Consider the following 25,687-nt stretch of genomic DNA (forward strand, 5'->3'; position numbering starts at 1 on the left):
TGTGACGTTGAATCGACATAAATGGGAAAGCGGAAGAGATGGAGAGGAGGTAAGCAAAGCTATGGATAGAAAAATATAATGACCCCTACAATTTTGGGTATTGAAATCTACCTTATATTAGAGGTACATAGCAGTAGCCTTATAAGAGAACAGCATGTGGAGGTTAATTGACTGTTGATTAATATGTATAACCAAACTATTGGCAAGAAATTGCAAAGGCATTGCCCATCTTTTGAGGTTTAGGCAGCTCAGTTACCATATATTATTTTCTTTGAAAGTGGCAATTCAAACAAGAAAGGTCCACTTCTCTTTTGCTTTCTTTCTCCTTTGAGTGTGTGAGTGAGATTTTTTGCCAACAAAATCAAAATATCTATGTGTTATTTCTATTGTCACAAATGTATCCTTATCCCTATTCTTTTGAAAGAGACGCATCCATGACCAACAAAATCGTAATACGACCTAATATCTCTTAATAATATCACATTCAAAATAATTTCCGAACTGAAAAAGAATTCCTTAGCATTAATCACAAAAAACATCAACCATTTGAACCGTATAAACATATACTTGAAAATGATGACATTGTGTGGGACAAACTAAAAGAAATTATGAGATAATCACGAATTTAAAAGGAAAAAACATATTAGAAATAACTCATCAAAATAAGAGTGATTATGAAGCTACCAAATTTCTCATAAGAATATGACTTCACTTTTTTCCATGTGAAGAAAAATTAAAGGTTTATGATCCTTTCACAAAGAGAGGAGTAATTATGTTTCCCTTAGTTTTGGAAATTTCCAAAATTCCATAAAAATTTATAGGTATTTTTGTATGCTACTTTCAACTTTATCACATGGTTTAAACAAGCAATACATGCTCTATACGAAACAAGCAAATAACGCCCCACATTAAACTTAGTGCAAACTTTGTCCACAAAAGGAGAGCCTAGGGAATATTTTGTTGGCAATTTTAATTGGTATGAGTTTGAATTTTTTGTTTTTAGTTTTTTTTTTTTTCTTTTTACTTGTAGCATGTATATTGTAAATGTGCATGCCTAGCCTAAGAAATAAATTTTAGAAATCTAAATTTATTAAGTTCCAGGAATTAGCAAACCCACGATTTATATAACCTACTTACCAAACTATACATTCAGCTTATCGACCTAAGTTATACAAACCTAATTCACAAGTCAAACCTATCTTAAAGTTGTTTTTCTTTAGTTCACAGCCCAAAGGGGGGAATTCAAACCTCCTAATCAAATTTTTGGTCTAGAGTAAATGTTTTAGCCATTTGAGAATGATTAGGTTGACAACATCTTATAAGGTTTTATCAAACTCATCTACAATAGTCAGAACTATTTTTATCTATATACAAATAAGATATACACCATTAAAAGTTGCTCAAAATTACCTTGTAAAATTAAGTTAATACTTAGTTCTTCTAATCTTCTCAATATTTAGGGTGTAACTAAAATCTCATATTAACTGAGAAAAGAGACCAAAATTATATAAAGATAACTATCTTGAATGGTATAAAACTCATGCTCAAAGTAGTTAATGAAAATAAGAACAGGTTTATTTTTACTAGAACCCAAAAATTCTAGTTGAAAAAACACAAAAGAAAAAGTTTGGGTATTTTTCTCCTAGACTTTAAAATCATCCAACTTTTAATGGGGAGCAAAACTAAAGGGGGCCTCTGTGCATTCTAGGGAGAGAGAGAGAGTGTGTCCCATAGACGCATATAAAAGGAGACCCCCACCGATTGGTCCAATTCCCATCTCTATAAATTAAAATCTTTTCCTGCATGCCCAATACTCACTTTGCTTTCTCTCTTCTCCCTCTTTCTCTCTCTCTACTGAGCACAGGGAAAAAGAAACAGCAAGGGGCAAAGGAAAGAAAAATATGCTTGCAGAAGAGAAGTCCCAAAAGTACCCGACAATGCCAGAGGTACGAATTCTTAAAGAAAAAAACTTCTCAGAGAATATTAAAATAATGGCACTATATATTTAATTGCATACCTGTTTGCTAACCTTCTGGTCCTCTCCTTCGTCTTTTTTTCCTCCTTTTTTCAAGGTTCTGGACGAGCTCAAGCAAATGGCTGACATTGGCTTCCCTGTTTTAGCAATGGGATTAGTGAGTTACCTCAAAAACATGATCTCTGTCATTTGCATGGGTAGGCTTGGTACTCTTCATCTCGCTGCTGGTTCTTTAGCCATAGGCTTCACAAATATCACTGGCTATTCAGTTCTCTCTGGCCTCGCAATGGGAATGGAGCCACTCTGCAGCCAAGCCTTTGGCTCTCACAATTCCTCCATTGCATTTCTCACTTTACAAAGAACGGTTCTTATTTTGCTTTTTGCTTCTTTTCCCATTGGGATTCTTTGGCTCAATTTGGAGCCTCTCATGTTGGTTCTTCACCAGAACCCAGAAATCACTAGAATTGCCGCTGTTTATTGCCGTTTTGCAGTCCCTGACTTGGTATTGAACAGCCTCCTTCACCCTTTGCGTATTTACCTACGAAACCAAGGCACCACGTGGCTTGTCATGTGGTGCAATTTGTTGGCTATTCTCCTACATGTTCCCATCACCATTTTCTTGACTTTCCCTCTTGATCTTGGAATCCGTGGGATTGCTATCTCTAACTTTATAGCTAACTTCAATACACTTTTCTTCCTTTTACTTTATTTGATATTCTGCACTCGCAGAACCTCTTCCTCTTCCTCTTCCTCTTCCTCTTCCAAGGAGGCTAACCTGTTTGTGCCACTGAAAGGCACCGTTGCCGCTGGAACCGACGTCAGCGCTGCTGCCACAACGGGGGAGGAATGGGGAATGCTGATCAAATTGGCAATTCCTAGCTGCCTTGGAGTTTGCTTGGAATGGTGGTGGTATGAGTTTATGACCATTCTTACTGGCTACCTCTACAACCCGCGGATTGCACTCGCAACTTCAGGCATTGTAATTCAAACAACTTCACTAATGTACACATTACCAATGTCTCTCAGTGCGGCCGTCTCCACCAGAGTCGGCCACGAGCTCGGCGCCGGCCGGCCCAAGAAGGCACGACTGGCGGCGGTGGTGGCGATAGGATTGGCGTTGGTGGGTTCATTGATGGGGCTCGCATTGACCACCATAGGCAGGAGGACGTGGGGAAGAGTTTTCACAAAAGATGAGGGAATTCTAGAGCTGACAATGGCGGTTCTGCCCATAATCGGACTGTGCGAGCTGGCAAATTGCCCACAAACAACAAGCTGCGGGATTCTGAGGGGAAGTGCAAGGCCAGGGATCGGAGCAGGAATAAACTTCTATTCATTTTACATGGTGGGGGCGCCGGTGGCGGTGTTGTCGGCGTTTGTTTGGAAGTTTGGGTTTGTGGGTCTTTGCTATGGGCTTTTGGCAGCTCAGATGGCATGTGTGGTCTCAATCTTAATAGTTGTGTTCAATACAGATTGGGAAATGGAGTCGATCAAAGCCAAAGACTTGGTAGGCAAAAGCACCGATAATGTCTTCGCACATGCAATCCACACAGCCATACGCGAGGAAGGTCCTGAATTTCTCAAAGAATCGCCTGTTCAAAAACAAGACACACAGAGTTAGATTTAATTTTTCAATAGTAAGCATGATATATAAGCATAATTTAGGTTATAATAGGAAGGTATACTATATATTACAATTAATTATCTCCATTTTTCTTTAAAGCCTATTATTTTGTTTGATTTCGGGTAAATTGGGGTTAATTGGAATTGGGATATGTTTGTAATATATTTAGATAGTGAAATATTTTTGTTTAGTTTTGTGTTTTTGGGTGGGGGGAATTTGGTGTCATATCAATGGATGAGATTTCCCTTTCGAATATGATCGGAAACTATATAACGAAAAAAATGGAAGAGGCATATGGAAGCACAGTAATAGACCAGCCATGTGTGGTGTGGTGTGTGTGTGGCCATTGAGACAACAAAAATGAACCGTTCGCTACTCCACAGTGTATTCGTACATGCAAATGCATGGCTGATAATAAACAATCCTTCAACAATACAACTACCACATTCTTCATTCATATCATCATTCATACATATACGATGTTGGACATTATAGTCATTTCCAGGGCTAGATCTTCAGTTATGGTGGCGGAGCAGACAAATTTATGGGTTTTTCTTTTCCTTTTTCTGAGAACACACCTTTTTTTACACACATGATGACGTAAAGAAATGTTCGTACTATCAACTTGCGATGATAACCTTCATTAATAACTTCTAAACTTAGGCATGTGCTAGAACTTGGAATCTGGTATATACCACATCACATTAGCCTGATTCTTCCTTCTTTATGGTACAAAGCAATGCTGGACCAAAATATCCAAAAAGTGGTCCAAATTTGAACCATTTAGAAGATGCTTTACAGCTCTCCTGTTGTAACTCTTCTTTTAAAAAGTTTGTGCCAGGGCCAGATTTTGGAGAGATCAAGAGTTTTACCAACTTGCAGCTAATTTCACAGAACTATTAGATCTTACTATATTTGCTGTTAGAGAAATTCATAAGATACTTAATTCTACTAGGATCACTGTAGTTTGAATTCATTTCCTCTAAACCCAAAATTCTATTAGGCTTGAACTCATTTCCTCTACATGTTTTCATCGTCCTTTATTGATTCTATATAACGATAGTTCAAGTTTTTTTTTTCCGTCAATCCTATTGTTATATACGTATTCCTATTCTTTCATTTCTCCGTTCAAAGAACTTCTCAAGTTAAGGATCATTCAGATCACCTCAACCGGAAACAAGCTTTGAAAACTTAGAATCTAACCTGGTTTACTGTACTAAATAGTAAATATTGTTTTGACAAGTCTAAAACAGTTTCATATCATTATTACTAAGCAGCAGCTAAATCATACAAAGCCAACTGAATAATGCTCCTGTCTTGGGGTTGGGTTTTTCATTAAGAAGGAAAAATGAAAGGCTTGGCTAAATTTAAGGCTTTTGTGCGTGTTTGGGAGGCAAAGAAGCTGTATAAACCTGATTGCCTTACCTGTCATCCATTTCTGGGGTATGGCGCTCCTCTTGTTTCAAACTCAAACGAGCAAAAGTAATTAAAACGTTGAATCCAGCTTCCTTCCCTGTGTGCAAGAAAAGCAGCAAATTAATGTCAAACAATTAGAGAACTGAATTGTCGTTCAAGATCAGTGCCTTTATGTCCACCGATTGCTGACCCTTCAACTAATTAACAGAGACTGAACCTGTGCCAACGGAGTTTCAAGTCCAACATTTCTGCCAACAGAAAGCAAGCTTCATCAACAGTTCCATTTAATAATAACTTTTAATCATTAGAGGCCTAAAATGTATTGATTGCTCTTTGCAAAACAGAATTCAAAAAGTTGTGCAAATCAGCTTACTTCCCAATGGGGTGCAAAATCGGTGGTTAAGATAAGGATGTTAAGTTGTAACAAAAAGTAAAATTTTGGTTTGATTTTGACTCTTGATACTTAACTTTTGAAGTAATTGTATCATATGGAATCAAAGCATGTGCGATGCAGAGTAGAGACAATTTTGGCTTTAAGAGTAATATGGGATTCAAACCTATGGCTTACAATAGAGATTATCACCCGACTGGTCTAAAGATAATTGAATCTTATTCCCAGAAATGATTAATTGAGACTTTTCAATTTTTTTTTTTTTTTTTTTAAAAAAAAGGAAAGAACTATGCAGGGGGGGTAACCAAATTATGCAGAGACATTACATCAAACACCTAGCGTGCAACAGTAGTGGCGCGCATACTTTACACCATGGACCACCAAGGCAAGATTCTACATTACTAATCAAACTCCATTTCCACGACAACGATGATATAGTAATGAAACGACCTGAAAACGACTGTCATTAGCCTAATGAGTGAGATGGAATCTCCATAACGATAAGAACGAATTTGCTTTCTAATTCGAAACAAAACAGCCTCAACAGAAGCAAAAAAAAAAAAAAAAAAAAAAAAAAGCACAAGAAATATGCACAAACATGTGAAGATTTAACTCACATCGAATATTTGTAAATTGGCTGCATAACTCTGAATTGCATCGTGGAAAAATTTATTTTCCGATCCCTGTAAGAAAATTACAAAACCGAGAAAATTGAAAAATTCATCAGAAAATTTATTTAGCGCCAATATAAAATAAGTTACCAATCATTCCCAATGTTTCTGTTTGCTTTTCAACTCCAATTAACGAATTGGCCTCTATTTGGCGAGATGCCGCGAAACATCCACCAGATATTGGACACTGCAAGAAGACAAATATCAAGAAGTTCGTTTGTGTAGCTTACATGGCGAACATAATCCGGCAGTGCTAAGGATAATAAAGCAGGCCTAGTCCTAGTGTACCGATATAACAGCATCAACGACACGATTGTTCCCCAACTTTCTCGACTTCGATCAACATATTAATTAACTCCATTAGCAACAGCGAACTTGAATTCCATTCTGTCTGGATCAAATTCTCCATTGTTCATCAATGCTCGGTGAGAAAAATTCACCAACACTCGACAGTACGTCCACTACGCCAAATCGTTTTCGTCGCACGCTGTGATGATCGGTCGCCATTGATTTGGAATTGGATGAACTTTTTCGCACTGATTTGACTTCCGATGCAAGAAAAAAAAAAAAAAAAAGGAAAATTAATGGAATAACTGAAATTATAGAGAAAATCAATTCAGTTCTGATTCTGGAGACGATAACAGTTCCAAAAGCGGGATATGTTGAACCTTTTGGCGGGTTTTTTTTTTTTCTTTTTTTAATGATAATGGGCCTCTGTGATCCGTCTGCTAATTGGGCCTATAAGCCCATTAATTATTTGGATCCAAAATGCAGAGTCAAGCCCACTAAATTGGCCCAATAATCAAAACTTAAATTTTAGCTTGACTCAATTTTCTTCAACATTTTTCTTCCATATTTATCCTTAAATTTTCTATATCACTTCGATAAAAATATATCATGTGGTGATGGGTAAACTCGTAAAATCACATCTAAATTGAATTTCAATTAGATGAATTATTAACAAAAATGAAAATCTCACATAATCTCAACGTTTGTGTAATATAGGTCGAGTTTGATCCGAGATTTGAACCTCTAACATGCGAGCCAGATCTCGACCCTAATACGAAATGTTTTTTTATTTTATTTTTAATTTCATTAATAAACAAAAATAATTCATAAATATTTATATTTGTTCCACAAAATTATTCTAATGTCCATAAAAGATAAAGTGGGTGAAAGACATTTGTTTGGGCACATGTGGTGATAATAATGGAGTGGAAAATTTGAATAACTTCACATTCCTCCTTATAATATGGACCACTATAATGGTTCATTGAATACCACCATAAATCCCCATTTTTTTCCCCATCAAATATGATGATAGGACCTTCACTTAAAAAAAAAATATATATATATATATATATATATATATATATATATATATATATATATATATTATTATTATACCTTTGGCCCATAGATTTTTCTTTTCTTTTACCATAAATTTGGTTTTTTTACTTGCTAAATTTAATTCTTAAAATTAAAATTCAAACATATAATTAATATTTTAAATATATTATATTGTTACGCTTCTAAATATTTATTATAAAATTGTTGAAAAATATTAATCTTACTCTATATGATGCTTTGAATAGAATTTTTATGTTCGAGTTTGAATCATAAGTCCCGTACACATGGGATGTACTTTTGAAGCTATGAAAGCTAACCAATATTTTTAAAAATAATTTTTATAAATAATCTTGATAAAATCAAAAGAAGAGAGGAGAAATATGAAATAAAAATAAAAATAAATAAATAAAAAAACTCTAACGTTTAGGTTATAAAATTTTTAAATTTATAGCTTATTCAATTCAAATAAATTATATATATATATTTATTTTGTTGGTTGGATATTCGTATAATTTATTTAAAATTTTATTTTTAATAAAAGTAACTATCAGTAAAATACCATTTCAATATATATTTTGAAAAATTATTTTTTAAATAGTTAAATATTATTTTTTAAAATTGTCAAATAATAAATAATAAAAAAAATTAAAATTAATATTATCAATTCCTCTCTCCTGAATTTATTATTTATTTAATTTAATTTATTATCTCTCACTTCATTTACTGTATTTCCTCCTATTTCACTGACTGATTTGACCTCCACGTGGCAGGTGATTAAATTAGTAGATTGAGAGTGTTAATTGATATAGTCGCCAGCGCCGGCTTTTGTATTAAAATAAAAGTAGGTGAAACAAAACATATCCAGCTCAAAGACAGCGCCGTTCTCATCACGTCTCACTCCTTCTCCCCACATCCAAACACCTGTAAACCCTACATTCTATTATACAAACTATTTTTTAAAATAATTTAACCTCATTTTTATTCTTAATCTTAATTTTAAAATTACAATATTTAAAAATTATTCAAACAAATTTGCAAACGTTTCTCCAACGAATTAGGTTAAAGATGGACGAACCAAATTGAACAGGGATATCCAGAGGCAAGAGCACGCATGGTGCATTCAACGAGCTGGTTCTCTATATTTAATTTTGTTTTTGTTGTAGGTGAAGGTTGTGATGTTGGTCCACATTTACGGGTACACGTCGATTATTGTCGTAAAAGTCGAGAACAATTAATAAAAAATAATTGAGAAAAAAATATATATATATATATATAAAAAAAAAAAAGGAAGTGGAAAAGGAGAGTGAGGGGTTTTGTTTGTCATGCATTATTAGGGCATACGGAAGGCCCCCTTGAGAATAAGGGGACAGAAGAAAGGCAAGCAACTACCAAAACCAATCAAAAGGACGAAGGTAAAAAGTAAAATCATGGGAAATCCCTTTAATAATTTCTTTTCTTTTTGTCGTTTTCAATGGCTTTTACCTTTCTTTTTTTTAAAATAATAAATCTCAAATAAAATAATTAATAATTTATGAAAAAAGAAATTAAATAGTTTAAAAAAGAGAGTACAATACGTGTACTATGAATATATTTTTTGAAACAATAATAATAAATAAGACGTAATTATATAGAAAAACAAGATTTCCTTTACTATATGATGTATGAGACGTACTAAGTATGTGAGGTCCCACAAAAAAGAATCATTTCTGTTTTTATTTCTTTTTTCAGCCCACTCCCTACTAAAATTGCTAAAGTATCCCTAATATTTTAGAGAAATTCCAATTATGTCCTTAATATTTAAATTTTAAAATAAATAAATAATTTATTGGAGTTTATTTTGTTTAATTTACTACTAAAATTAATTATAACGCAGAGGAAATTGGCAAATAAATAAATAAATAAAAAGTCAAATTATGAATATAGTTTTAAATAATTTCAAATTTCCTGATTCATATATAAAAAACTAAAATTTATTTATTGGTTGACTTTTTACAAAATATTTTATTTTTAGAGTTAAATTAAAAATTATATAATTTAAAAAATATATTGAAGAAAAAAATTGTAATTTAAATAAATAAATAAAAAGCAATAAAAAAATAAAATGTAAAAGGAGAAAAAAGGGGGGTACGTGGCAGTTAATAAGCAGTAGAAGTCAAATCGGTCGCTGCGCTGATCGTCCTTAGCTGTGTAGTGGGCCCCACCACTCCCCACCATCCGTACCATAATCATCTTCTTCTTCTTCTTCTTTCCTTCTCATTTTCCCGTTCGCTTATTTATGTTCTTCCCTGAAAGAAACCAACGAACCAGGAAACAAAATCGTCTCTGTTTTTTTTCTTTCCTATTTTCTCCCTCAACTCAAATGCTCTTACAATGGTCGGTTTAAGCGTGATTCTTGAATCCAACCAGGGAGATTTTTGTAATAAATCATCCCAGGTTATCAGTAAAGCCTCCGTTATGAACCTCACCGTCAACTCCTCTTCTCGCAACCCTAATTCCTGCCTCCAGACGACGTCGTTTCGCCTCCATTCCTGCTATCTCTGTAATCAGAAGCTCTTGCCTGGGAAGGACATCTATATGTACAAGTAACTCTCTCTCTCTCTCTCTCTCTCTCTCTCTCTCTCTATCGATATATATATATATATATATATATATATATATATATATATATATGTATATATATTTGTATTTGTCTGATGATATTGTTGGGATTTAGGGGAGATAGGGGATTTTGCAGCGTGGAGTGTAGGTGCAGGCAGATTTTAATGGACGAAAAAGAGAGTATAATGAAGGAAAATTCTTCGTCGAGTCGTAAAACGGCGTCGCTTTTGAGTTCGGAATCTGGTTCTTCTTCTTCGTCGACTTCAATGGCGGCTTCTCGTGACCGTAAATCCACGAGGAATCGGAGGGGAGAATTTGCGTATTGAGAGGGGAACAAGAACAAGAGAGAAATGAGTAGTGAAATTACGGGGTTACCCTTTTGTAATATAGTAAATGACGTTTTTGTCCTTGTGAGGTTTTTTTTTTTTTTGCTTTTGGTGGGCTGCTCCCTAAAAGAGAAGCCATTAATCCATGAATGAAATGGTGAGCTCCCGCATTTTGGCTACTTCCTTGTCGGACAGTTTTTGGCGTTTTCTTTACCTCTCACGAGCCGTAAAAATGGTCAAATTATGTATACCTACAATTAAAGGATATTTGATACCTTTCCAAAAAGTTCAACCGTTTTTTTTTTTTAATTATTTTATGGATCGAATTAATTTGATAAATTATTCAATTAAATAAATTAATTACAACTAAATATATATTTTTTTTAAGAGATGGGCATTTTTAATTTCTTATTTTTATTATTAAATAAATAAATTATATAAGTGGATTAAATACTATGTTGACAAATATACCGTTGTCTTTGGTTAAATTCAACATTTTTAGCTTAATCTTACACTAAATGTTGACCGTTGGATATAAGTTCTTATTTTATTTTACCCCTCATCTTTGTTCTATACGCTACATATTTGAAATATTCAATTTAGTAAATTATATTTTAATTTACAGATAAGTAATATTTTGTGGTTGACTCAAGAAAATAAAATAAAAGAAAATATTTTGTAGCTGCCTTGGGGAAGAAGATTATTTTGGGAGACGAGTATAATAATTAGCTCAAATAAAGAAGTGGATACTATATTAAGTAATTTAGATTATCTTATTTCCAGGCCATATCTTTATTTATGATTATTACCTAAAAAAGCCAAAGAAGATCGTATCTTTTGAAAATCTCGGTTATATAATAAAGAGATAAACACAATTTTTTTAATAAAAAATTTCTGTGAGTTCATTAATTAATTTATTATTAATTATTATTATTATTATTCGTAGGGAATGTTCTAGATTGCGCACGGAAAGGAAAAGGAACAGGCACAGATAGGGAAAGTACTTTAGGGAACAGCGAAAATTTTGAGAGTGAAAACTTGCTCTCGTAGGGCCGCCCAAATGTCCGAAGAAGTGCTGCTGGTTCTCCACCACATGTTTCAATCTTTTTACCATTTTTTATTCATTTTTTATTACTTTCAAATTATATTTTAAAGGATACTTTTTATTTTTTAATTTAATTTTTACTAAAAAAATATATATATATAAAACACCCTAATAACTCAAATAAAATTCATAATATACAATTCAAATTTCAATTACAACATAAGCAACACACCTCAAATAATCATAATCATGTATATATATATATGTTAAAATAGAAATATTTTCTCAGAAATGAATATAAAATTATTTAGATTCACATCTAGTAGCTTAAATTCTTAGTGTGCAGGTGATTTTTTTGCATAAAATAATCAAACCAAGTCATAATAAAATAAAAAAAAAACCAAGATTTAAACAAAATTAGCAACTAGCCAAGGACCAATGATTCAAATTATTACAGAAGTAAAATTAGAAAAGTGAAATGCAACATGTCTAAGCTCCTAATAATGGAGAAGTGCTTCAAATGCAATCAAGGAGGAGGAAAAAGAAAGCTACTTCTGAACACAATGATTTTGAACAACAGAATGCTACAAACAAGCTGATTATGTCTACTTTAAAGGCTAAAGTGGTTTGAACAAAAATCATTAGCTATGGAAAAAGAAGAAGAAGCTGCAGAAGAGAAGACTGTCTTGTCCACAAGGAAATCATCATTTGATTAAAACGCGATGATCATAATCAGTTAATAACATTCATTAATCTGCATAATATACATGTTTATCAACCTGATTTGAATAGTAAAACTGCTTTCTGATCCAAGTAGAAGTAAACAAAGTGGTTTGTCTCGTGTGTCACATATGAACCTGCCATCCATACAACAGAAGTTTAATATTCAGGACCATGGTTATAATTTACAAGAAAACTCCATTTTTAAAACCGTCCAATGATTCGTCAACATATCGACATTTCCACATATATGTAGGTTTGACGTCAACATAAGGGGTGAATTGATATTTTCATTATGCCGAACAAAATCAATTAAATATTAATGAAATAGCGTTATAACGTAGCCTAACGTGAATATAATATTATAACAAGCATTGCAACTCATTTATAAAGTGTAAAATGTCTACTTATTAGTTTGAATATCTTCTTTTCGAAGCTTTTGTTTTATAAGATTTTTCCAACGATCCATTGACATCGACATTCTAAATCTCGGTCATATTATTCATTTTAATGGTCACGACTTATCGTTGGCTTTCCATCAACTTAATGCTAAGATTATCTTGCTTCACAAAGATCACAAGATAAACTAATATCGAAAGAGATCTCCAATTTTGAACCTCTCAAAGGACCAACTTATGTCACACCATTCATTTCAACGACCATAGCTCATCATTTGTCTTTTGCTATGTATTTCTTGAAAAATATAAAGAAATTTATATGGAGCCATCTCGTGGTTCCATTGCTAGAAAAGAGAATAGACGATCTGTAAATCGACTAAATTGAGAAAAAGGCAGATTTGAAAGAAAGGGGAATGTATAATAGATAACATGGCATAATGGAAAGACTCTGGAATGTTTTAGAATCTCCTTACTGCTATGAGTAAAACGACACCTCACACCATTTCTCCATTATCCTCGACATGGACAAGTCTGATGGCTTCTCAAATCCTTGTATGGGTTAAATAAAATGCACGAACAGGATTTGGAATATTTAGCTTGAAGTTCTGAAACTTGAAATGAAGAAGAGTAAGTCTAATTACTTTGCCAGTTTGTCTTTCACTAACGGTTTGAGGATAGTATTAATCAACTAGCTATACATGTTGAAAACATTTTCATTGACACTGACCACTCGGGAGGTTTCTAGAAATATGAAGAAATCCTCTGTTTTTTCTTGTTGAATGATTTGGGATGTCTAATCTGTCCCTGGGTTCTAAATATGGTTTGGTGGCAAGAACTGAAAGAAACTTTTAAGAACTTTGAGACCTTGACAAAATTATTGAAGTAAAAAAGGAAATAAATGTGCTACGCGAACTTCACTAAATTATGGAGGTCAGAGTAGACTCTCTTACTCCATGGGACAGAAAGGGACCCTTTTCCATTATGCTGCTTGACCGTCATTGATTAGGTTGGCAACTCAGAACCGAAAACAAAGACTTTGACAGAAACATTCATGCAACCTACCCATAAGAACCAGCTTAAAGTGTTAAGATGTTCTTATGTTCAAGAGGGACAACTTCTAGAAGTGCCAAATAGTTTCGGTTTCTTTTTTATATCTTTTGACCCACCTATTTACAACTCGACTAATCTAACAGGACAACTATCTCAGGGAAACAACCACCTCCATAAAACTAATGGTGATCGCCTCGAAGAGACAACAGATCAGTTCATGGTAACTCTGAGTACAAATTTCATGAAAAAAACTAAGGTCCGAGGATAAAAGGCAAGGGAATGGGAAAAATTGAGAAGAAACATTGTCATGGACCCTGGAAAGTTATTTACAATTCTAAACCAGCTCAATTCAATGAAATACAATGGAAGAACATCGTTTTTATCAAATGCAGATGAATAAATTGAAGATCCACAATCTAGGAATAGCACTCCTTTTTCTACTAAACTAGTTTAACCAGAACAGAAATTTTTAATAAGAAATCTACAAGCTTAGATCTATTCCAATCAGATTTTAAAACTTCGCTAGCCAGCAGACTTAAAACCCGAAGGAAGCTTGTCAAGCAGCAAAATCATGAAAAAAAAAAGCTAGAGTTTAGAAAAATAGAGAGATCAGTTACCGAAATTACGACCAACAATGCAATGCCAGGTCGGTCCATGCCTCTTATCGAACTCTTTCTTAATATACTCCGCTACATCTTTCTCTACACTATGCTTTTCAAATGCCTGTACCAAAATCCTGAATAAACTGAGGATCATAAGAAAGAAAAGCAGTTCAAAAATGAAATTCGTACTTGAAATTTGAACAATAGCAATCGAGAAAAGAAAGCTAACAACTATGGCGACATCAACAGCCTCCTTCTGCACATCACCAAACATATCGGCACTCTTAATGACGATTTTCTTGCCTGTAGTCGCCACCGCCATCGGTTTCCGATCTTCCGAAACAGATTTCACCATTTGATTTCCTTGAATGCTTCTCTTCGCATCGTTGCTCATTTTCTCCGCTTCTTCTCCTATCTTCGTCGATTCGGTAGGTGGATGCTCCAATAAGAGGAGCTTATACACAATCTCTGCAACCTTTTCGTTTCGAAATTTGGAATTACTTTATACTTCGACTGGTAATCGTAATTTCTCAGAATCTGAGAAGACAAAAGATTTTTAACACTTTCTGGAATTTATTGCAGCTTTTGCAATCTGTCCGAATGAAGCCGTCGGTGAAATCAGTTCTCCAGTACAGCTGCCAAATACGCCGTCGTTTCGCCTCTTCGTAGAGTTAATTCAGCGTTAGAACAACCGCCCTTTCTAGTCTACAGTTCTTCTTGCCTCCAAAAAAAAATAATAATAATAAAAAGGGAAAATAATAAATATTAAGTTGCATTTTTAGTTCATCAATTTTTAAAAAAATTATGGGCGAAATTAATTTTTATTTTTAAATTTGTGAATTTTTATTAATTTTCCATGCCAAATACGTCATCGTTTCCCATCTTCGAAGAGTTAATTCGTTAGAACGACCGCCCCTAGTCTACAGTTCGTTTTGCTTCCAAAAAAAAAAAAAAAAAAAAAAAAAAAAAATTTAAATTGCATTTTTAGTTCATCAAATTATTTAATTTTTTTTGTACAATTCATAGAATTAAGTGTTAAGATGAAATTATAATTAAAAATGAAAAACAAATATAAATTTAAATATAATATGTACAATTTTTTTTTAGATAATTCCAATTTTTTTTTATTGATTATGAATATTGAATTATTGACAAATTAAGACATGTCCCTTTTTTTTTTTTGTTATCCATATCTAAATGTTTCCGCATTTCAATACCAATCTCTTACGACTTCCAAGAAAAAAGAATTAAAAAAATATTTTAATACCTCACTACATCCAATCAGAAGAAGACAGCACAGCGTCTGAAATTAAAAAAATTAAATCAACGGATTTGCTGGCTTATCCACCTGCCAACAACTTGATGACGTGGCTGCTTTATTTTATTTCCTACTTTATTATTTGGAAATTATTAATATTATTTAATTTCATTAAGACTTAGTTTCTCGTTGGGTAATTATTGTTGATATTAGAAAGAAGAGAAAAGAAAGAGAAATAATATTTTAAAATTAAAAATTAAATAAAATATAATATAAAAGGGTAAAATTAAAAAGTTAATTAATATTTGCCATTTCGCGGGTTGATAATCGAGTTTCCGTTCCGTGTTCGACTCTACGAACGCTATTTCAGATTCAAAAGCGAAGCGACTTTCTTCTGAATCTGAAAGTTAATCCTGCGAATTTTTCATAATTTGTTGGAGAACGAAGCTCCAATCTGAGTTTTAGGAGATTGTATTGCTTTCTTCACTGAGAAATGGGAAGCCAAGCGAAGGGAAGAACTACTTTGGAGGTCGGAGCTGATGGAATCGCTCTAATCACCATCATTAATCCTCCCGTCAACTCACTTTCTTTTGATGGTATGATTTTGTGTTCTTTTACTTCCTTTTATGGCGTGTGATTTTACTGGATTCATCTATTTTGATCTTTGGTATGATGGCTACCTTGTTCTGATTCTTTTTTCTTTTTTGTGTGAAGACTTTTTGTTTTTTTTTTTTATAGATTTCGTAGTTTTAACATTTGTAGATGAATCAATTAAGGAAACTATCGAAGTTTCAGAAATAAATGAAGAGCTGCGTACACTATGATTGAAGAGCTGCGTATACTATGATTATCTCCTAATTTTAATTAGTGACTGTTTGGTAATTGCAATTAGTGACTGTTTGGTGATTGCTGATTCGATTTGGTTCACTAACTTCAAAATTCTAATGTAACAATGGAGGCATGGAGCTGTAGGTTTTAACACTGTAGTTATCTGTGTGTGGGCGTTGTACTAATTGAGCTGGGGTTTTTGCTTTGTATGAAAAACAACTAGAAAGGATTTGCGGTTAGTTGTAATTGAAATGCGTTCAATTGCTGCAAATATGAAATATAGCGCACTGGATTTGACCCGGCCATGATAATTTTTTATTTGGAGAGTCATTCTAATTGTTGGGAAATTGTATACTGAGATCTGGCTCTTGGGTGTTGTTTTTCTGAATAGAATTATTTAACTATTCATTTGTACTGAGAGTATTATTCATGTTTCTTTGTTCTGCACCTGTTCACACACGAATATAGTATTGTTCAGCTTGAAAGAGAGTTACGAACAGGCTTTACAAAGAGAAGATGTTAAGGCAATTGTTCTTACAGGTCAGCGTGTGAAATGATTTTTATTGATGAGTTATGAAAAATATTAGAGATGTAAGAGCTAACTCTGTGTGTCAATGGAGCAGGTGCCAGGGGAAAGTTCTCTGGTGGCTTTGATATAACAGCCTTTGGTGGACTGCAAGGTGGAAAAGGTGGGTTCTGATTTCTCTGTGCCCCATTGTCTCATAATTTACTCTGAAAACTTTTGTTGACATCTTTTAAATGGATTTTTAGCGAGGGAACCACGGCCTGGCTACATTTCCGTGGATGTGATCACCGACATTTTTGAAGGTATATTTCCACTCAGTTGCTTTAATCTTTGCCCGCATCCTCTAACGCTCGTGGAGAGTGTGAGCGATGGTTTTAGCTGAGTATTTAATTGTTAGCTATGTTTTTCAGCTGCTAGAAAGCCTGCCGTTGCTGCAATTGACGGACTTGCTTTGGGTGGAGGGTTAGAGGTTGCAATGGTATGTCTTGCAACCTCTCTTAGACTATTAAATCTTGTAATTTTTTCGTTTTAAGATCTTTTCTTCAATTTTGATTTGAAGGCATGCCATGCACGAGTATCAACCAAAACAGCGTTGTTAGGATTACCTGAACTTCAGCTTGGCCTAATTCCTGGTTTTGGAGGTATGTCTGTGCCACTGTTTCTTGGTGGTTGTTTTTATTTTTACTGATTGATTCTGTAGGCCACTTTCATGTATGTTCTCTCAACTGATCTTTACTTGAAGCTGTGGACAATTGTGATTTTACCAGTCCGCTTCCTCGTGCTTACATTGAAAATGAAGGATAACAGATGGCAGTTTGAGTTAGTCTGTTGGGTTCTGTATGGATTGAGTATTTGGATCTTGGGATTTTAATGAGATAGCATATAATGTGCAATTTTTAGAGGATGGATAGTATACGTGTTATACATACCTAATATTTTCATTGGCTGCAAAGAATTTGTTTATTTTATCAAGAGGAGCCAACTTCGCCGAAACCTGCTCCTGTGATTTTCTTTTTCACTTTTTCAAGCTTCTGTATTGATCAGGAACACAGCGGCTTCCTCGTCTTGTTGGTCTTTCAAAGGCTTTAGAAATGATGCTGGTGAGATTAGTAGCTCATGCTTTGGATTTTTTATACGTTACTGTGGAAATAAATATTTTCATTAGCCATACATATTTCCTGCTAATTTCTCTACCTGTCACTCTCTGCACGTCCATACTTGCTCTGCTTAAAAAGACATCCAAGCCAGTCAAAGGAGAGGAGGCTTTTTCTCTGGGACTTGTGGATGCCATAGTCCCTTCTGAAGAGTTGATCAGCACTGCCCGCAAATTGGCTCTGGATATCTCAGAGTGGAGAAAACCATGGATTATCAGTCTTCACCGAACTGACAAGTTAGAGTCTCTTGGTGATGCTAGGGAAATATTTAAGTTTGCTCGGGCTCAGATACGGAAACAGGCTCCAAATCTCACGCATCCACTGGTTTGCATTGATGTTGTTGAAACCGGTGTAGTCTCAGGTCCCCGAGCTGGACTTTGGAAGGTTTCTATATTTCTAATGTAGTTATTTCCCTTTTTATTATTTTAAAAAATAACAACATAACCTTCCTCGGTTATTTTTTATGCTTATGGCAGGAGATTGAAGATTTTCAAGTACTTCTGCATGCTGATACCAGTAAAAGCTTGATTAATATATTTTTTGCTCAGCGAGGAACAACGAAGGTTTGAGATGAAGAATTACTGCAAATTAATTGGTTGCTTAAGATCATCTTTATTACAGGATTGATAAAAACACACCCCTTGTTAATATGTTATGAGGATAGTCATTCGCTTACTTGTTGATGTTGCTTCCTTTTAAAAAAATATAACAGGTACCAGGAGTTACTGATCTTGGGTTAAAGCCAAGACGTATTAAAAAAGTTGCTGTTGTTGGTGGTGGATTGATGGGATCTGGGATAGCTACAGCACTGGTTCTTAGCAACTATCCTGTGATTCTCAAAGAAGTAAACGATAAATTTTTGAAGGCTGGTCTTGACAGAGTCAGAGGTAAGCCTGGAATTTACTACTAATGATTGCATTTTTCGAATATTCTTATTCTATTCATTTATGGCTTGCCATGTTAACATGTTAGCTAATCTACAAAGCCAACTCCGCAAGGGCAAAATGACTCCAGAAAAATTTGAAAAAACTATTTCCCTACTCGATGGTGCTCTTGACTATGAAAGTTTCAAAGATGTTGATATGGTGATTGAGGTAATTCACGTCTTTCTTCTACACACACGAAAAGTAGCAATCATTAACATCAATTTGGTTGTGTTTGTAACAGGCTGTTATAGAAAACGTGTCTCTGAAGCAACAGATTTTTGTTGATCTAGAGAAATATTGCCCACCACATTGCATACTTGCTACCAATACGTCCACAATAGATTTGGAGCTGATTGGAGAGAGAACAAAATCTCATGATAGAATTGTCGGAGCTCATTTTTTTAGGTTTGTGAATTCGTATTTATCCTCATTCCTCTATTTGTCTTGGCTTCGCCACTTGGGCATTGAGTTTGTGCTTCTGATGCAGTCCTGCACATGTCATGCCACTATTGGAAGTTGTTCGTACAAAAAGGACTTCTCCACAAGTAATTGTTGATTTGATAGATGTTGGAAAAAAGATAAAGAAAACACCAGTTGTCGTTGGCAATTGCACTGGTTTTGCTGTCAATAGGATGTTTTTCCCATACACTCAAGCTGCACTGTTACTTGTAGAACATGGAGTAGACCCATATCAGATCGACAGGGCAGTTTCTAAGTTTGGAATGCCGATGGGCCCCTTCAGGTTTATAATACATAAAAGAATTTGTGGTTCCGCTCCATGCTTTTTCTTTTTCGACCTTCAACTTACTCTGGTTATTTTCCTTCAGATTGATTGATCTTGTTGGTTTTGGCGTGGCTATAGCAACCGGTGGTCAGTTTGTTCAGAATTTTCCTGATAGAACCTTCAAATCTATGATAATTCCTCTTATGCAAGAGGATAAGAGAGCAGGTAGAGTTTCACCCCTCAAACTAGGGCGCTTGCATGCCTTATTTTTTCTGTCTTTCCACTTGGAAATATAGCTAGGGTGCCAAAGAACCCTACAGTCACTGTTCAGTCTACTCGAGAGTATTCGAGAGGGCGAATGACTCGGCAAAACCTTTGATATGAACCAAGAGACATCAATCATACAATATGCTTCAATGAAGATGTGAAAAAAATGTTGTTGAAATTATCTAAAGATATTTCAATTCATGCCACATGGAAGAAGAATGAAGTTTCATGTTTTAAATTTTGGGGGGATTACAATTTAGAGTTATTGTATTTCATTAATGTAGTTTAAGACTTTTAATTTACTTTAGGTTACAATTACATAATGGTTAATTATGGCCATTAAGTATGAATGTTACAATTCTTAGAATGCCTTTAGTAGTTTCATTTTGAGGCTATATAAAGCCATGTATGTTGTATTTGTAGGTAGACTTGAAAAATATAGAAAGAAGCATTTGTGCTTTTCTTTAGCCAATGGCTAAGTTTCTTTGCAATTCTATGTAGTTTAGATTGCATGTAGAATCATTCAAGCTAGACATGATCAATCTTGCTTGTGGAGTGATTCGAATCTCAATCAAGTGTTTGAGATATTTGATCAACAAGAATCATTCAAGCTAGACATGATCGATCTCGCTTGTGGAGTGATTCGAATCTCAATCAAGTGTTCTTGTCTTGAGATATTCGATCAACAAGGTAATCCGAATCTTATTCCCCTTGTAGTTGATTCCTTATCTTATCATTTGGTATCAGAGCTTCAGGCTCAAGATCGGATATATGTTTCCTTTGCGTTTCTTCTCAATTTGATTTTTATTTATTTTCATCTTTTTAGTTTTTAATCGACCCAGAGTTCAAAATTCAATCTTTGCTCTATTTAAAATTTTGAGAGGTGAGAATGAGAGCTTCATTTGTGTAACTGAGTGTAAAAGGAGTGTCCTAAAATTTCCTTGAGTGTATACTCGTGTGAGGTCCTTCGTATTTCCATAACTTATTTTTTGCAGCAAAGTTTCACAAATAGATTCGAGGACGAATCCTCTTGAAGAAGTGGAGAATGATATGAACCAAGAGACATCAATCATACAATATGCTTCAATGAAGATGTGAAAAAAATGTTGTTGAAATTATCTAAAGATATTTCAATTCATGCCACATGGAAGAAGAATGAAGTTTCATGTTTTAAATTTTGGGGGGATTACAATTTAGAGTTATTGTATTTCATTAATGTAGTTTAAGACTTTTAATTTACTTTAGGTTACAATTACATAATGGTTAATTATGGCCATTAAGTATGAATGTTACAATTCTTAGAATGCCTTTAGTAGTTTCATTTTGAGGCTATATAAAGCCATGTATGTTGTATTTGTAGGTAGACTTGGAAAATATTATTAAAGAAGCATTTGTGCTTTCCTTTAGCCAATGGCTAAGTTTCTTTGCAATTCTATGTAGTTTAGATTGCATGTAGAATCATTCAAGCTCGACATGATCAATCTTGCTTGTGGAGTGATTCGAATCTCAAACAAGTGTTTGAGATATTTGATCAACAAGAGTCATTCAAGCTAGACATGATCGATCTTGCTTGTGGAGTGATTCGAATCTCAATCAAGTGTTCTTGCCTTGAGATATTCGATCAACAAGGTAATCCGAATCTTACCCCCCTTGTAGTTGATTTCCTTATCTTATCAACCTTTCTCATGAAAATTGTCAGAGTTTTTTCCCCTTTACAGTGTAAACGTTAATGATTAACTAGGGGTCTTACAGAGTCATGATATTACGCATTTTATCCATTCCCTGTAGACATTGTCATTTGTTTGTTTAAAGAATAACATAGTCATTGTGCATTTCAGGTGAAACAACCCAGAAAGGTTTCTATATCTACAATAAGAACCGCAAGGCTAAGCCAGATCCAGAGTTAAAGAAGTATATTGAAAAGGCTAGGAGCATGTCTGGCATTTCAATCGACCCTAAGGTCTCACTCTCTTTCTTCTCACGTGCTTCAATATTTCTGATATGGTGTTCCTACCTTGAACTTGCATGTGATGAGGATTAAATACCAAAATCATACAGCCATTAATAAGATCCATGTAAGGATCTAATGTGATTGATGTGGATGCAGCTCACGAAGTTAACAGAAAAGGACATCATCGAGATGGTATTCTTCCCTGTGGTGAATGAAGCATGCCGTGTACTCGCTGAAGGTATAGCAGTCAAAGCTGCAGACCTGGATATTGCTGGCGTAATGGGCATGGGTTTTCCACCTTACAGGTTGGTGAGAGTTCTGTAAATTCGTTCATTTGGTAGACTCGTTAAATTATTGCTCTACAAAGTTTTGTTCTGGATGATCAGGGGAGGAGTGATGTTCTGGGCTGATTCTCTTGGATCAAAATACATCTATTCAAGATTGGAGGAGTGGTCAAAACATTATGGTGGATTCTTCAAGCCTTGTGCTTACTTAGCTGAAAGAGCTGCTCAGGGTGCAACGCTGGTGAGACGCTTAAACCACAACTCAAATCATTAAAATCAAAATAATAAAAATTATAATAAGTTATGAAATTGAAACTAAAAATAAAAATAAAATGTTAAAGAATAGAAATAAATGAAAGAAGGTGTACAGCGAGAGTGTGTAGAAAGAGTGAGAAATTACTTGTTTAGAGTAGCCAGTGAGAGCGTGGAAAGAGGGTTCGGAATCACGAATTTCTACAATGATATGATATTGTCCACTTTGAGCATAAGCTTTCATGACTTTGCGTTTAGTTTCCCCAAAAGGCCTCATACCAATGGAGATAGTGTTTCTTACTTATAAACCCATGATCAACCTCTTAATTAGGGGACGTAGGACTCTTCTCCCAACAATCCTCAATAATTCTCTCATCGGACAAAGTACACTGTAGAGTTTCCTGTAAGGCCTATGGAGTCCTCGAACAACCTCCCCTTAATCGAGGCTTGACTCCTTTTCTAGAGCCCTCGAATAGAGTACACCCTTTGTTCACACTTGAGGATTCTATTGACATCGCTAAGTTAAGGGCATGACTCTGATATTATATTAGGAATCACGATTCTCCAGATTGTATGATATTGTCCACTTTGAGCATAAGCTTTCATGACTTTGCTTTTAATTTTCCCAAAATGCCTCGTACCAATGGAGATAGTGTTCCTTACTTATATATTTCTGATCAACTCCTTAATTAGCCAATGTGGTAATCCTCTCCCAACCATCCTCAACCAAGAGAATCTCTAGATCCTAGGTGAGAGTGTGTTGAGAGAAACTAGTGATGGGAAGTGGGTGCAATGAGAAGGTAGTAAAAGAAAATGGGTTAAGAGAGAGATCAGTGAGAAATTACATGTGGAGAGCAGTAAAAGTGTGTAAAGAGAAACACTAGTGATAGAAAGCGAGTGTGTAAAAAGAGAAACTAGTGATACAAAGTGGGTGCAGTGAGAAGGTAGTTAAAGAAAATGTGTTTAAGAGAGAGGGTAGTGAAAAATTACTTGTGGAGAGCAGTGAGAGTGTGTAAAGAGAAACAAGTGAGATAGAAAGTGAGGGTGTGTAAAGAGAAACTAGTGATGGAAAGTGGGTGCAATGAGAAAGTAGGTAAAGAAAAATGTGTTCAGAGAGAGGTTAGTGAGAAATTTTTTCTGGAGCTTAGTGAGTGCAATTTTTTATGCTTTCAAAAGTGCTTCTAGACCAAGCCCTTGCTTCCTTTTCCATGTAGCACATGTTAGAAGGCTTTATATTACCTTATTACCTCATTTTAATTGCACTTCTCACCCTCGTATAGAAGTCAACCCGAACATTTATGATTATAAAATACTATTTTAATTTCAGTACTTTAGAATTTATTCGCATTAACCTACGTACTTTCAAATATTTAAATTTAGTCCTCGTACTTTTAATAAACCTTAAATTTACTCCATATTACTCGAAAAAGTACTAGTTTATGGTTAGCTTTTTTTCTTACAAATAAAACATTACTTCTCTATTAGTCTTCAATCTTTTCTCTTGAATGAACAAAATTATGATAATTATTCTTTTACCAAATTTCAAACTTCGAGGACTAATTCTATGATACTTGAAATTGATACCAAAATTGATGATATTTGATACCTAATAAAACGTTGTTACTTTTGCAGAGTTCACCTTCTGGTATCACAAAATCTCGAATGTAGATGAAGATCTACTGAAGGTACTGTTAGTAGTTCGTTTATTATAGCCTGTTTATGTGGGAAAATCATAATTAAAGAGGCTAATTAGAATCACAAACAAGTTTAAATCAAAATTGTACCAAGAATAAATTTTTTTATATTCCTCATCGTTATCCTTTTATTTCTACCTGCATTCTTTGGATTCTTTTTTATACATCTTATATTTGTCTGCATGTCATAGTGCGCACTGCCCCAACCTTTTTTATTCTTTTTTCTGTATTTTTTATTTTTATTTTTTTGGTTTCCTTTCTAGGGGCAGAAAGTTGTGGATCTCTGTTATTTAGGCTTTTGAATTTGAATTTCGAGGGCCCTTCTCCAGATGGTTTTGTTTTTTTTAAAAAATAATCAACCTATCTCAACGGCCCAGATTCTGTTTGAAGAAAATATATACATATGCATACATACATACATAATATATATACATATGCATACATACATACATAATATATACATACATATGCATACATACATAATATATACATACATAAAGACACATAGATAGAGAGATATAGATATAGATATTAACCAACTGCAAGTTCTGTTTATCAAACATTTATCTCCTTTCATCGAGTGTCTCGATCTTAGCCATTACAAAATGTTGCACATTTATTTGATTTTTAGATTTCAAAATTCATCGTAAGACAATTGAAAGACGTTAGGAACGACGAAATTGTCTACAAGTCTTGCTAAGTGGTAGTCAACCCTTTGCAATACATATTAAGCTCGATGTTCGAACCAACATTTTTGCTAGTATACACAAGGACAGTGGAAGCCTAAATTCAACTACCAATGGAAGTATAGCGTAAAAAAGAACACATTTCAAAACAAATCTTGATGATGAATATTTCTATAAAAGAAATATTCAAATTACCAAATCATCATTTTCTCCTTGTTTATTGAGTTTTCCTTGATTACTATTTTTGGTTATATTTTCCATGTAGCCAAAATAAAATAAAATAAAATAATCCACAAATAAACTGAATCAAGTCCGTTGGGATAATAAGGCAACGTCGCTGTCGAACTGGATGGATAAAATATAGACTCGAAAATCAGTGAATCAGTGAATCCATTTGATCATATCGAGATGGATTTTATTGTATTATTAATTATAAATCATAATTAATAAATAAAAATAGGAAAAATATATTGAAAAAAAAAATGGAATTTCCCAATTCTCAAACTCACAGCGGCTTTGTTTACTTTGTTTTCTTTCACTCAACTCAGTCATGTCTCCATCTTCATCTCCTCAGATTCTGCTCCCCTTTTCATCATTTTCTTTCCAGTCCCTCCACTACTTTTATTTTTCCATGCAACCCCCCAAATCCCCTTTAATTTCCCTCTCTGCCCCCTCTGCAGTAAACTTGCTAGACTCACAGCTAGGAGCTATCCTACACTCTCTGTAAAAACCAGCTGTCTATCCCCGTCTGTCACCTTTTCCTTTCCTCACAGCCATCCTATATTAATTAGCTCCACTTTTAATTTTTAATTAATCAGTTAATTTCTTCAAAAAAAAAAAAAAAAAAATTATAGTTTGACACAACTTGAAAAATATTTGTGGGTTATTATTCATAAAATTTTATAAAATCATAAAAACAGTTAACTATTAAATCATAAGTTTAATGAATAATTTATTTTCTTGGTCAAGTGTCC

At 34.2% G+C, this 25,687-nt stretch overlaps 4 protein-coding genes and 1 long non-coding RNA gene across 12 annotated transcripts; 3 read left to right on the forward strand and 2 right to left on the reverse strand.

Moving 5' to 3' along the window:
* Nucleotides 1-1,812: 1,812 nt before the first annotated feature.
* LOC111778109 (protein DETOXIFICATION 55-like) lies at nt 1,813-3,851 on the forward strand. Its single transcript, XM_023657763.2, has 2 exons — nt 1,813-1,946; nt 2,073-3,851. The coding sequence occupies exons 1-2, from the start codon at nt 1,902-1,904 to the stop codon at nt 3,591-3,593; spliced, it is 1,566 nt and encodes a 521-aa protein (XP_023513531.2). The 5' UTR covers nt 1,813-1,901; the 3' UTR covers nt 3,594-3,851.
* On the reverse strand, nt 2,707-6,724 carry LOC111778110 (uncharacterized). Of its 8 annotated transcripts, none has more exons than XR_002812491.2 (6): nt 6,363-6,724; nt 6,165-6,261; nt 6,021-6,086; nt 5,730-5,863; nt 5,022-5,260; nt 2,707-3,564 (listed from the first exon to the last, which is right to left on the reverse strand). It is a non-coding gene; the product is annotated as an uncharacterized LOC111778110 (long non-coding RNA). The 8 variants fall into 8 exon arrangements; XR_002812489.2 differs by having other exon boundaries at nt 5,730-5,853; nt 6,363-6,723; XR_015413454.1 differs by having other exon boundaries at nt 5,022-5,109; nt 5,180-5,260; nt 5,730-5,853; nt 6,021-6,261; nt 6,363-6,723.
* Nucleotides 6,725-9,691: 2,967 nt separating this feature from the next.
* Nucleotides 9,692-10,527, forward strand: LOC111779167 (DUF581 family protein, putative (DUF581)). The gene is made up of 2 exons (XM_023659245.2): nt 9,692-10,006; nt 10,138-10,527. Exons 1-2 carry the CDS (start codon nt 9,795-9,797, stop codon nt 10,346-10,348), a joined length of 423 nt encoding a protein of 140 aa, XP_023515013.1. The 5' UTR covers nt 9,692-9,794; the 3' UTR covers nt 10,349-10,527.
* Nucleotides 10,528-12,079: 1,552 nt separating this feature from the next.
* On the reverse strand, nt 12,080-14,838 carry LOC111778247 (uncharacterized). Its single transcript, XM_023657954.2, has 3 exons — nt 14,393-14,838; nt 14,179-14,284; nt 12,080-12,250 (listed from the first exon to the last, which is right to left on the reverse strand). The coding sequence occupies exons 1-3, from the start codon at nt 14,555-14,557 to the stop codon at nt 12,168-12,170; spliced, it is 354 nt and encodes a 117-aa protein (XP_023513722.1). The 5' UTR covers nt 14,558-14,838; the 3' UTR covers nt 12,080-12,167.
* Nucleotides 14,839-15,720: 882 nt separating this feature from the next.
* On the forward strand, nt 15,721-24,164 carry LOC111778622 (glyoxysomal fatty acid beta-oxidation multifunctional protein MFP-a). Its single transcript, XM_023658552.2, has 18 exons — nt 15,721-16,017; nt 16,718-16,789; nt 16,873-16,938; nt 17,021-17,077; nt 17,186-17,253; nt 17,335-17,416; nt 17,820-17,875; nt 18,011-18,313; nt 18,406-18,492; nt 18,642-18,816; nt 18,902-19,023; nt 19,097-19,260; nt 19,343-19,597; nt 19,683-19,804; nt 21,685-21,806; nt 21,954-22,102; nt 22,184-22,322; nt 23,966-24,164. Exons 1-18 carry the CDS (start codon nt 15,915-15,917, stop codon nt 23,999-24,001), a joined length of 2,178 nt encoding a protein of 725 aa, XP_023514320.2. The 5' UTR covers nt 15,721-15,914; the 3' UTR covers nt 24,002-24,164.
* Nucleotides 24,165-25,687: the final 1,523 nt, after the last annotated feature.

Source organism: Cucurbita pepo, chromosome 17 (assembly GCF_057944985.1).
Source record: "Cucurbita pepo subsp. pepo isolate OVF chromosome 17, ASM5794498v1, whole genome shotgun sequence".
NCBI classification, from domain to species: domain Eukaryota; kingdom Viridiplantae; phylum Streptophyta; class Magnoliopsida; order Cucurbitales; family Cucurbitaceae; genus Cucurbita; species Cucurbita pepo.

Coding starts and splice junctions, on each gene's coding strand:
- LOC111779167 (XM_023659245.2), top strand. CDS start 9,795: ATGGTCGGTTTAAGCGTGATTCTTGAATCCAACCAGGGAGATTTTTGT. Junction 10,007..10,137: donor AAGGACATCTATATGTACAA/GTAACTCTCTCT, acceptor GTTGGGATTTAG/GGGAGATAGGGGATTTTGCA.
- LOC111778622 (XM_023658552.2), top strand. CDS start 15,915: ATGGGAAGCCAAGCGAAGGGAAGAACTACTTTGGAGGTCGGAGCTGAT. Junction 19,024..19,096: donor ATGTTGATATGGTGATTGAG/GTAATTCACGTC, acceptor TGTTTGTAACAG/GCTGTTATAGAAAACGTGTC. Junction 22,323..23,965: donor CTGCTCAGGGTGCAACGCTG/GTGAGACGCTTA, acceptor TTACTTTTGCAG/AGTTCACCTTCTGGTATCAC.
- LOC111778109 (XM_023657763.2), top strand. CDS start 1,902: ATGCTTGCAGAAGAGAAGTCCCAAAAGTACCCGACAATGCCAGAG. Junction 1,947..2,072: donor AGTACCCGACAATGCCAGAG/GTACGAATTCTT, acceptor CCTTTTTTCAAG/GTTCTGGACGAGCTCAAGCA.
- LOC111778247 (XM_023657954.2), bottom strand. CDS start 14,557: ATGAGCAACGATGCGAAGAGAAGCATTCAAGGAAATCAAATGGTGAAA. Junction 14,285..14,392: donor CTGTTGATGTCGCCATAGTT/GTTAGCTTTCTT, acceptor ATTTTGGTACAG/GCATTTGAAAAGCATAGTGT. Junction 12,251..14,178: donor CATTGTTGGTCGTAATTTCG/GTAACTGATCTC, acceptor TATGGATGGCAG/GTTCATATGTGACACACGAG.